At 36.1% G+C, this 12163-nt stretch overlaps 1 protein-coding gene across 1 annotated transcript; it reads left to right on the top strand.

Annotated features, from left to right (window-relative positions):
• The first annotated feature begins 3395 nt into the window (after positions 1 to 3395).
• Positions 3396 to 5520, top strand: LOC120250204 (polyphenol oxidase, chloroplastic-like). Its single transcript, XM_039258997.1, has one exon. It carries the CDS (start codon positions 3533 to 3535, stop codon positions 5321 to 5323), a length of 1791 nt encoding a protein of 596 aa, XP_039114931.1. The 5' UTR covers positions 3396 to 3532; the 3' UTR covers positions 5324 to 5520.
• The last annotated feature ends 6643 nt before the right edge of the window (positions 5521 to 12163 follow it).

The following is a 12163-nucleotide window of genomic DNA, read 5'->3' as shown; positions in this document are numbered from 1 at the left end:
AGCTCAACCATTCCCACATCCGACCTGGTCAAGCAACCCTCACTGTATGTCTTAGCCCCTCTCTGGCAAGGCAGTATATTTCGAGCCCCCAGATCACCCAGATTATTGCCTGCCGATGGCACCGCCTCACCACCCTCGCGAGGCACCCGCAACACAGCATGGTGGGTGAGCTCCTGCAGATTACCTATCTCCTCACGTGTCTCTCCTTGCGTGCCATCAACCCCAGCCTACCCAGAATCTACCAACTGTTAGAAATTTAATTGGAGTATAGCATACGACATCTAAGCACGTAAATATGTCGTATTATAAAACTAGAGTATGACATCTAATATGTCACATAAATTAACTAATTAATATGTAGCGGAAGCAGGATCACTTACCTCCAGCCATAACAAATCAAACAGGACAAACGAAGGGACTAAGATCTGCACTTGAAGAAACCAAGGGCTCTTCCAATCTATCCCGTTCTCTCCCATCAATGGGGCTGGGTATTCTCGAGAACGTTAGATTGGGGACCCCTAGTGTTGTACTATATATAATCCTTACCATCAAAGGATTAACTCAACTTAAAATTTAAGTAGATCATTATCCAAAGTGCCAATTAGAGTTAATTTAAAATTCCATTAGATAAAGTCATGGACCACTTTATTCAGTTTGAATCCAGATTGGATTAATATCAATACAAAATTAATTCCGACTAAAATTCAAACTAACACCAACATGTATCGTCCTTGCTGTACCTTCACCTCGTCGGTGAGAGTATCATGGAGGTCAAACAATTCCTCCAAGTCCCATGGTGTCGAGTCTAGTAATGCAGACAACACGCCAATATCTCCCTCCTCACTGTCCCAAATAAGATATAGTTTAAATTTTTTTTTTCACTAACATTACCTTATTCGACACTACTTTACGAACCCTTCTAACAGCTCATCAAAACAAAGCATTAAAGACCACCTTTGAAAATGCATCCCTCCTTGCCACAATTTTCCATTGTAAATTATCCTGTACTTATAAAAAAAAGAAAAAGAAAAAAATGACTTTATATATGTACTTTGCATGCATGTGGTTGATAATGATGGCACGTTTCTTTGATATGTAAAAGTTTGAAGTTTCTTTGGAGTACTACCCCCATTGAATTAAGCACTGTGTCCAGCTCATCTGCCTCAATAATTAAATTTATTAATAATACTATCAAATTTGACATCAAAAGATAGAACTACCCTACTGAATTCAATGCTTGACTTTGGGTGATGTATATGCACTTAAAAGCTTCACCAAATTTAGATGGAGTACCGTGCAACGAAATGAATGAAAAACAAACCAAATTATCATTTCTTTCTTTTTAGTTTTGTTGATTTTTTTTTATTTTACCAGCTGGACAATTAAATGAGATTTAATATTGAGCACTATTCTAATATATATATATATATATATATATATCTGACAACAACTTGAATAAGGATCAAAACTCAGATGAACCAAAAAAATAAAAATAATAACGAGTGCGTCACATGCATAGATGTATAAGGTAATGCATTGATTCAAAATTCAAGATCACGTGGGGATAAGTGGGTCCCGGACATAAACCTGTTTAGATAGATAAGAATTATGGCATAATTTTTATAATATTTTATAATTTAATATTTTTTAAGAATTATGCCATATTGACTATTTGGATATTTATTTTAAATTATAAAATTATAACATAATATGACATTATGACATAAAAAAACATTCCATTTTTAATGGAATTTTTTTTATTGTAAAAAGTCTCTCTCTCTTTCGATTAGGGAACCAGCCACCAGTCCATCGGTGGCTCGGTCAGTCTCCGGCGATCGGCCACCGGTTTGGCCGGTAGTCTAACCGGCCTCCGACGACAGGTCATCGATTCACTGACGGTTCGATCACCGGTCCATCAGCCTCCGGGGACATGCCAGCGATCCACCGGTGGTCCGACAAGTTTCCAGCAACTAGTCACCGGTCCAACCACCGGTCCACCGGCCTCTGGTGACACATCGGCGACCACTGGTGATCTGCCCGGGTGGCCTACTGTGACACACCGGCGATCCACCGGTGCTCTGGCCGACCTCGGACGACCGGCCACAGGTCTACCGGTGGTTTAGTTGCCGACGAGTCGATCTCTGAAATTTTTTTTCATTTTAATAACCAAACACTCATTATATAGGAATAGAATATACTATAATTTTTTGTAATAATTACTTGCACTTCCTATTTAGGTAGTGTTTGTTTGGGTGTATTTGGAGTTACATGTAACTCCAAATATACCCAAATGCTAAAATCTATTGTTTGTTTGAAGGGATTTCATGTTACTGGTGTATTTTCAAATACTTTTTAAATGTACGGATGAAGGATTTGGTTTTACGGCCAAATTGACCGTAAAACCAAATCCTTCATTTAGGATTATGGGATTTATGAGCTTCAGTAAATAATCTCATCCTTAAGATTACTGCGCCTCACCCAGTCACCCAGGCCTCTATCACTGACGCCATCTTTATTCGTTGATATGCCAGTGACCGACGACACTACACCAAAGATGTTTTGCACCAACAATATCTTCACTTGTAACCGAGTGATCCTGTCAAACATCACCCGCCAGCTCTCAAAGGAGCCACATCAACATAGCTCGAGCCGTTTTCCGGAAACGCTAACTGCAGTCGAAATTTGTGGATGGGATTGATCGTTGTCTCCGAAATTACAACAAGAGAAATAAAGCCGAAGCCGTGAGGTTGCCGGAGGCGATGGAGATGAATGAAATCAAGATCATGAGTAGGATAATGATAAGAGAGATGGGCAAGATCAAGATTAGGATAAGATGGTGATTTAAAAATATTTTTAAATAATATTCTCAAATATCTTTTGAAAATATTTGTAATAACTAAAAAAAAATTGAAACAACTAATCATTAAGAGATAGTTGAATTTATAAATTTAAAAATATTATGCTAATATTTTTAATAATTAATTTTACAATAAAATTCATTTAATAGTCTATCATATATTAAATGGGTTTAAAAACTTGATTTAGTTTTATCATATATTAAAAAATGTATATTTAAAATATGTGATGGTAATTTGGTAACCTCACCTTGGGTAATTACATCTCTTAAATACATTAACAAATCACTCAAACCAAACATAAAATTTTATAATACAGTATCTTTAATTACATCCAACCAAACATCATATTTGATTTCACTGTATTTTAAACTCCAAGTATTTGAATCAACTGTATTTACAATTAAATTCAACCAAATACCACTTTAATAAAATTATGCTATATATTTTTTATTTTGTAGCCAAACCGTTCCTAAACCGTTAACCTTTCGTGTGAAAACCACCACGCAAGCAAATTTTCAAAAGCAGAAGAACATTTCACAATATTAATTTGTTAGACACTAACACACGCCAACCCAATCAACTAACCATGCATCTCCATCACCACCACCACTATAAATAGAGGACATAACCTTCAATAAGCATCATGCATCTCTCATAGCTAGATTCATATATCGATGGCTAGCATGTCCACTGCAAGCAACCTTCCATCCCCTGCATGCTCCTTCTTCACTAACAACCAAACAAGGAGGCTTCCTCCTTCTCCTCCTCAGCTGGCAGCTGTCAAAACAAACCATCTCCTGAGAAGGAGGCTGTCATGCAAAGCTGAACTGGGCGGGAAACACTCTCATGATCATGATGGTGAGAATTACTACTCTCATGAAATGATGAAGCTGGATAGGAGAAACATGCTGATAGCTTTAGGAGGTGGTTTGTATGGAGCCGCCGCCACAGGCACACCACATGCAAAGGGACTTCCAATCCAGCCTCCAGATGTCTCCCAGTGCCAGCTGGCCGATGGAGGCGGCAATCAAATCAACTGCTGCCCTCCCTACAAATCCAATAGTAAGATCATCGACTTCAAGCTCCCTTCCCCGACTTCACCAATGCGTGTGCGTCCAGCTGCTCATTTAGTCAACAACGAGTATCTAAAAAAGTACAGGAGAGCTGTCCAGTTGATGAGGGAGCTGCCGGCCAGCGACCCACGCAACTTCATGCAACAAGCCAACGTCCACTGCGCTTACTGTGACGGAGCTTACGACCAGGTTGGGTTCCCAGACCTTGAGCTCCAGGTCCATAACTCCTGGCTCTTCTTTCCTTGGCACCGCTACTACCTCTACTTTAATGAGAGAATCCTTGGCAAGCTCATTGGGGACGAGACCTTCGCTCTTCCTTACTGGAACTGGGACGCACAAGCCGGCATGAGGTTGCCTTCCATCTACACCACACCATCAACTTCTCTTTACGACCCCCTCCGTGACGCTAAGCACCAGCCACCAACCGTGATTGATCTTGACTACAATCTCGTTGACCAAAACCTCCCTGATCAAGAGCAGATTGACCAGAACCTCACCATCATGTACAGGCAAGTGGTGGCTAATAAAACACCTGAACTATTCCTTGGAGCAGCCTACCGGAGAGGTGATCAGCCAAACCCAGGGGCTGGTTCCTTGGAGAACGTTCCTCACGGGCCGGTGCACCTGTGGACTGGTGACCGTACCCAGCCAAATATTGAAGACATGGGCACATTCTACTCTGCTGGGAGAGACCCCATCTTTTTCGCCCACCATGGCAACATTGACCGACTCTGGTATATCTGGCAGACGAAGGTTGCGGCGAAGAATAACACCGGCTTCAAAGACAAGGACTGGCTCGACGCAGCTTTTCTCTTCTATGACGAGAACGCGCAGCTTGTGAGGGTGAAAGTCCGAGACTGTCTGGACAATAAATTGCTGCGCTACACTTACCAAGAAGTTGATATCCCTTGGCTCCGGAAGCGACCAACTCCCAAAGCAGCACGGGCCGCTGCAAGGTCAGCAATCACGGAAGCAACATTCCCGTTGACATTGACCGCAGCCGCCAGCGCCACCGTGAAGAGGCCTCGTGTCGGTAGGAGCCAATCGGAGAAGGCAGCGGAGACTGAGGTGCTCGTCGTGGAGGGGATTCAGTTTCCGAGAGACAAAGCCATAAAGTTCGACGTTTTCATCAATGCTCCTTCGGATTTCGGACAAATGAGGGCCAATGCGAGCGAGTTTGTCGGAAGCTTTGTGAACGTCGCGCACACGCACAGGTCCACCGACTCTCAGATGGCAGTTGGGAGGACAAGGCTGAAGTTGAGCATCACGGAGTCTCTTGATGATATTGGTGCCGATGGGGATGAGAATATCATCGTCACACTGGTGCCAAGGACAGGGACTGAGAACGTCATAATCGGTGGGCTTAGCATCGACTTCTCTTCCTCAGCGTGATTGCTGCTGCTGCTGCTTCTGCTGCTAAATTATTATAAATAAATCTGGATATTATCTCCTAGTTAATAGATATGTTATCTATGTGTGTGTACTGTGTACGCCTACGTTGCTTTGTTATGTTGCATGCATCTTTATGAGATATCTACAAGAAGAAATGATAAAACTTATAAAAATATTATCGCGGTATTTTTATTTTTTTTATTTTTTTTTATTTTTTGAGGTAGGGCAATAAGCGTCAACATACCCCGGGCGGGGAATTGCCACATCCTCACCCTCTTAAAACTGGTGATTTTACTGATATATAGATGCAATAAGGATAATTATTTATAATTAATTTAACGAAAATAAATTATGTGAGCCTCATATTTGTCTTCCTGTTGTAACTACTTTAATTTTTGTGTTTGTCCCTTACGTATATAGCTCTGTCTCTCTTTATATATATATATATATATATAAATTTATATCATTTTCCTATATGCATCATTATCATTATTACATATAAACAGAAGTTCTTATTAATTTCCTTGGTCTTCTATCTAACAAATTAAATGATAGTCTCTTTCCATCTCTCTAATTTTCTTTTCTTTCTTTGGTCTTCTATCTAACAAATTAAATGATAGTCTTTTTCCATCTCCCTAATTTTCTTTTCTTTCTTCTCCGTATATATATATATATATATAAAGCTCAGCGTTGATGTATTTTTTTTTTATTAAAACATTTTGTCATATAATCAACTTACAGCTATACATTGAAAGTTATCTTGACGTCATGTTAATTTTTTTTAATATCCTGTTTAAATAGATCTGTATTGCTAATGGAGCTTTGGTCTAATTATATATATCATTAATCTTATTATGGCACTTGATACATATGATAGTGGTAATGAGTCTCAAATTGAATTTTATGTCGATTTTATATATACTTGTCATATTTACTAAAAAATTAAAAAAATAGATATGTAATTTTTTTAAATTATAATTTAAATGAAGAGATTTTCTTTAATATGACGAAGATCTTATTGTGCATTAATGTATCCCATAAAATTATATGGAACTAAAAAAAAACTCAATAAATTTTTATTAAATAATTGGCAGAGTAATAATATCCTCTTCTCTCAAACACATGACTTTTTAGTGTCGGTAATTAAGTAACAACTATGAAATTCCACAAAAAGACAAAGCTAGCATGACCGGAGATGTTACAACACATATGGTCAATCATACCTAATCTCTTTTGTATGGATTTCTGAAAGCAACATTGCTAAATAAGATGTTACATGTAAAAAAGAAATAAAATGATACTGATCTTGATTAGACTTTTCCATGTGATTGAGAACTCAAATTATATAATACATTTGTAATTTATGAAGATTTTTTTCATTAAAAAAAATAAAAAAATAAAAAAAAAATAAAAAGGATACAACAACCTCATCCAAAAATGGATGCATGTTAATCTAGTGTTTGTTGTGCTGGTGTATTCATTCAAACTAGACAAGAAATACTGGCAATTGTGAAAACAACCAGGTAAATCCCAGCTACCAGCGTTAGCACCAAAGTGAGTACAATATAGTACCCAGGCCATGTACGTTAATTAATTATAATAGTGACATTGCTGACGCAGCGTTCTGAAAGCTCAAACGTAACTGGGCAATGATCACTTCCATAAAACCCTTGCATACAATTTATTATGAAGTGTTTATGATTTTTTTTTAAAAATGCCTTACTGTATAAACATTTCATTCGGTATAATTGCAATGAAATGCTATCAGTGATTGAGGTTTAATATCAAGTGTGTACACATTTAAGCTTAAGCCTTGGAGAAGTTCACACTTATATTGAACAGACTCAATGAATTACTAAATATCAGATACACTTAAGGATTTTTAAAAAATGTCAATCTAGCTGAAAAGGAAAGATGATAGCTAATTGGGTACAAAGTACTGAATCAAATTTTGAAGGTACTAACACAATCGGTATGTAGCTGTGAGATTTCATATGTAGTAATATTTTTTTATTTTTTTATTTTTTATTTTTTATTTTTTGCGCCAAAATGATGGGTTAGACTACTAAAAAAAAAAAGGAGTATATGTACAAGCCTCAGTAGGGTAAGTAAGGATGAAGTTCGTACGCACACATGGGCGTTAAAACCACTTGCTCACAACTACTACTCAATTTTAATGTACAAGCCTCAAATTTTGGTCGTCAGTAGTAATAAGTCATGATTGCAAAGGCATCTTAAATAAAGTGTTGAGCATTCAAAAACAGATTGAATTCTAAATTGAATCAAATGCCTGACAAAAAATTGACCATCTCGGTGGTGAAGGAAAAGCTATCAACATGTAAATTAATGGCAGGAGTGGGTGAGATCGTTTGAAGATCTAGCAGACACCATGTGCAAATACTAATGGTTTCATGCCATTAACTGAAGGTAGTCAACATTGCCATGCTCTTCATAAAGTCTAGAATTTACACCTTTTTTGCTAAAGAGAAAAGTCATATTGACCTTCCAATTCAATGCCTCGCCAATGTGTATCACAAGCAAGAACCGTACCATTGAGCTGTTCTTAAACTATGAAATAATCTATCCGCATTCTTTTACCAAGGTACCTGCATGGCTGCATACCAACAAAACCATCTACACAACTGAACAGGAATAAAACCCATTGCTAGAAGTGTAGAACTAAACCAGGAAAAAAAAGGAAACAAACTAAATCCAAAGCTAGTCTCTGTATTGTGTTAAAGACTTAAAAGTACTGAGCAGTGTTGGATGATGAAATTATTAATTAGCATACAATCAAATGAAGATAAATGACTAAACAAAATTTACAGATCGGGAAGCAAATTCGGGCAATGAATTCTGTGAGAGTAGCATTACTCTTAATAAATATACTAACTTTTACATAGTGATAGAAGTCTTAATTAATGAGCCATATAAATGCATGGACTGAACAACTGGAAGAATTAGGCGCCTACATCTTTAAAAAAATATTGACTCTGAAGGGGCCCAAGAGAGCAGCATTTAAATCATTAATTTGCAAGTTATATTTACTTGTGTAAATACAAAAGCATCAAATAATATACTTAAGAAAGTACAAATAAAAAAGTAGCTATCAAGAAGAAAGATGAATGAAAAACAGAAACAGAGATTTCATTTTGCTCTAGAGCACCGACAATGCCAATGTATGTAAATCCAGGTTGACCACAGTCCTGAATAGCAGTGATATTCCAATCTGTTTCACAGCTTGTATAATCAATGGAATGCCAAGCTGGGAGCATCATATCACAAAGATGAATCAGATGATGAACCCAAATCTATTAATATCAGAATGTAAAAGTAAATAAGCAATTTTTAAAAAGCTTTTGAAATATTATTTATACACAAAATGAGAAAAAATAAGAGCACAAACAAAGGATTGCATCAATTTCCAACCCTGAAAAAACAATTATCAATGCTATAAATCATCATAACATAAATGACTCTACTCATCAGCTTAAGGTGGTTCATCAAGTGTGCATTTCCATACCTGTTTGTTCTTTTGACAATCCCTTAAATGGCGGGCACTTATCGTCTATTAGCCAAAAAAAAAAAAAAAGTGTGTGCATCAAGTGTATGGTAGGTTAACTTCTCAACCACATTAATTAATTGATCTTCCTAGCTATCATCATGCTAACCAACATAAACATACTGTGTCTCTAAACTTTTCCATTTTTTATGCATTGTAATTTGAAATGTATAACAGACCATTCCTATGTTTTTTGGTGCATATATATATATATATATATATACATATTTGAATAAATGGATAAACTACATTCATTCATATAAAAAAAACAGGTAAGTACAAAGGCAATTATAAATCAAAGCCCTCATTTGATGACTCTAGACTAATATATTTATTAGTGAACTAAAACAGAGAAGACGTACTGATCTTTCCTGGATTAGAAAATTGATGACTGAAGCAGTCACTTACACCCTAGAAGCAACATACCTAACATTCAGGTCCCCGCACCATATCAAAGGCTTTCCCACATTTAGTACAAAGTCCAGCACTCTTCTATAACATTTTCTTCTTCTTTTTTGGGATGAATTTTCTTTCCTCTTCTTTCGATCCATTAATTGTTTGGTACATATGTAATTACTAAAAGATATGTTTCAAATTCAGCCGAAAATCACTTTGACAATCCGGCTCATGCTTTGAACCTGTAAACAGAAAGAATGAGAAATTTACGTAACAGCTGCTTAGAAGCTGCTGTAAAATAACTAATTATCAAAATGTACATGAACCATGAACTTCAATAGCAAGCTCACCTAAAAGAAAAAGAAAAAGGCATATATTCAATAACTTGACTAAGATAGAGTTCACTTTTGAAATATGTGCAACGGCCAATTGTTAATTTGCCATGATGGGTACATGCATGCCCTGCAGCAGCAAGCTCATGCACTTGAAAGACAGATGCATCATTCAATTGCTTGAAGAAGATAAAGAGTAAAATTATGAATATATATATATATGTGTGTGTGTGCAATCGCCTTGTTAACTAGAATTAATTGATCTCCAGAAATTTAAAACTCAATAAAGTAGTTTATATATAGTGCAGTCAACCAGACAGAAGGCTAGCTCTATGACAAAGAGGTAGTATGATTATGATAAGGTGGTTGATAGTGCAATGGGAAAACCTATTGACTACAATATGCATGTAAATTTAATCGGATGGATCATGTACTATTACTTAAAATCAGCATCAAGTTGTGGAGGGAATGCCATTGCAAGAGTGCACCTTAAAAATCATTAAAATTCTTTAATTCTTAAGACAAAATGGCTATATATGCAAAATTAGTTACCCGTTCTGATGTGGCTTAGTTGGCCGATGAAACATGAACCTGGTCAAGTGAAACCCGTCAGACAGGCGAAATTAACATGCTCATATTTACACACACACACACACACACACACGTAACACACACGTTCACGAGGGAGCATATACATACATACATACATACATACATACATACATATACTGATATACATACACACATGAAGGCACAGGATACGTAGGGAGGCAGGCAATGTGGCTTCCAGTCCAGACCTCATGTCTCTCCCATGCATTGCCAACCTCGTCAACTGCACTGGTGTCCCGTTATGCTCCAATAACATCTGTTTCAAGCCGTTCCGTGTACGTCCAGCTGCATGCTGAAGCCTGAGATGAATGATTGCTAAATTTACATATATAAATATAATTTGGACTCAAATAATTGATTTAATTTGCTTTATACTTATTGTATATTTATTGTAAATGATATTATAAAAATTAGAAATAAGTCTTTCATAAGAAAGGCAGAATCTGTTATATACATAGATAGTAAGTAAACTAGCTAGATATAAATTGTGAAGTAGTATTATATATAGTAGTAATAATATTGACCGTGCATGGTATTATAATTAGTAGTATATATAGTAATAACTGTTCTAGTAACAAAAGAGAAACTTGTATGAGTATTTGTCCGAAATTAAAGCAATACATATATATATATACTTGAAACGCACATGTCTAAATTTTTTTTTAACAAAAAAAAATTGATTAAGTGAACATTATTCAAGCAAATTTGCATGCATAACATCCAAAAGAATTGAGCTGAGGAGGGGTTGTAAGCCAATCTTGACAATCTGTGTTAAAATTGGTAATCTTCTTCACCAAAGAATGGATCACACCCAACTTGCATACCATCTCACAAATGAAAATTTTACATCTTTATAAAACTCAGCTAGGAATGAGCAATCATCAATAAGGATTTCCAACAATGAGCCCTTAAAATGTGCCTGTAGACATACCCGGTATTAAAATCTGCGAGTCGGATTCAACCTCCACCATATCAAACTCATTCACACGTAACCATATATATTATACTCATGTCAAGCGCTTTATTCACATCAATGCTTTTCTTTTCTTAATTTGAACAACCTCTAGTGTGAAATAATAATTAAAGCTCAATAATTACCTCTTCAAAGAGATCAATTAGAATACTAACTAGTATAAATGAGAAGATAAGAAGAAAAGTATCCCGATCAAAGAGCTGACGAAGGGGATGACACGCAATATCCTAATTAAGTTTGGTGTCATCTATGCATCAAAAGCAGGATTAAAATAGAATGACTAGTAATTATAATATTTTATAAGGCTACTTGGATTATGCATTTTCATATATACTTTTTCCACTTGATTATAAGTGGTTGATGTGCTCACAATGACAGCATGATATTCCAATTAAAGCGTTTGCTTGTCATTCGATGTGTATCTATAACATTAATTAATAATGTGAATTGTCTCAAAAAACGCCATTGAATTTGGCAAACCAAATAAAGTCGCATCGTGACATACTGACATATATATATAGGAGTGGTTGATGAAGTACTAGTTATAAAGAATCGTTTTCCCTGTCAGTTTGTGAATAATAATACATTAATATTGGGTTGGATGAAAATTGTGCTAGCTAGCTAGCTAGCTCTCTTATTATAAAATACAACCACTGATCATTTCTCAACTCTCCGTAGGTAAACGGGGAACGTGGATGATGAGATTGACTTTGTAATTTGCTTGATTGGTGAAGTGGCCACTTCATGCCCGGTCCTTAATTAGTTTTTTTTTTTTTAATAAAAATGAAAAAAATCATCTAAAAGATATATATATATATATATATTAAAGAGAAGATGCGGTATTAATTACAAGGACAATATATATAGATCTGATATATATGTATAAATTAGTGCTTAATTTTTCCTTAATGGCTAGTTTTTCAATCTTTGAGCTTGCTCTTGTTAATCAAAACGTGAGCAACTGAAGG

The sequence above is a fragment of the Dioscorea cayenensis genome, chromosome 19 (genome assembly GCF_009730915.1).
Source record: "Dioscorea cayenensis subsp. rotundata cultivar TDr96_F1 chromosome 19, TDr96_F1_v2_PseudoChromosome.rev07_lg8_w22 25.fasta, whole genome shotgun sequence".
In the NCBI taxonomy this organism is placed as follows: domain Eukaryota; kingdom Viridiplantae; phylum Streptophyta; class Magnoliopsida; order Dioscoreales; family Dioscoreaceae; genus Dioscorea; species Dioscorea cayenensis.
The sequence above is the reverse complement of the archived record's forward strand: the minus strand, read 5'-3'. Positions and strand labels throughout refer to the sequence as shown.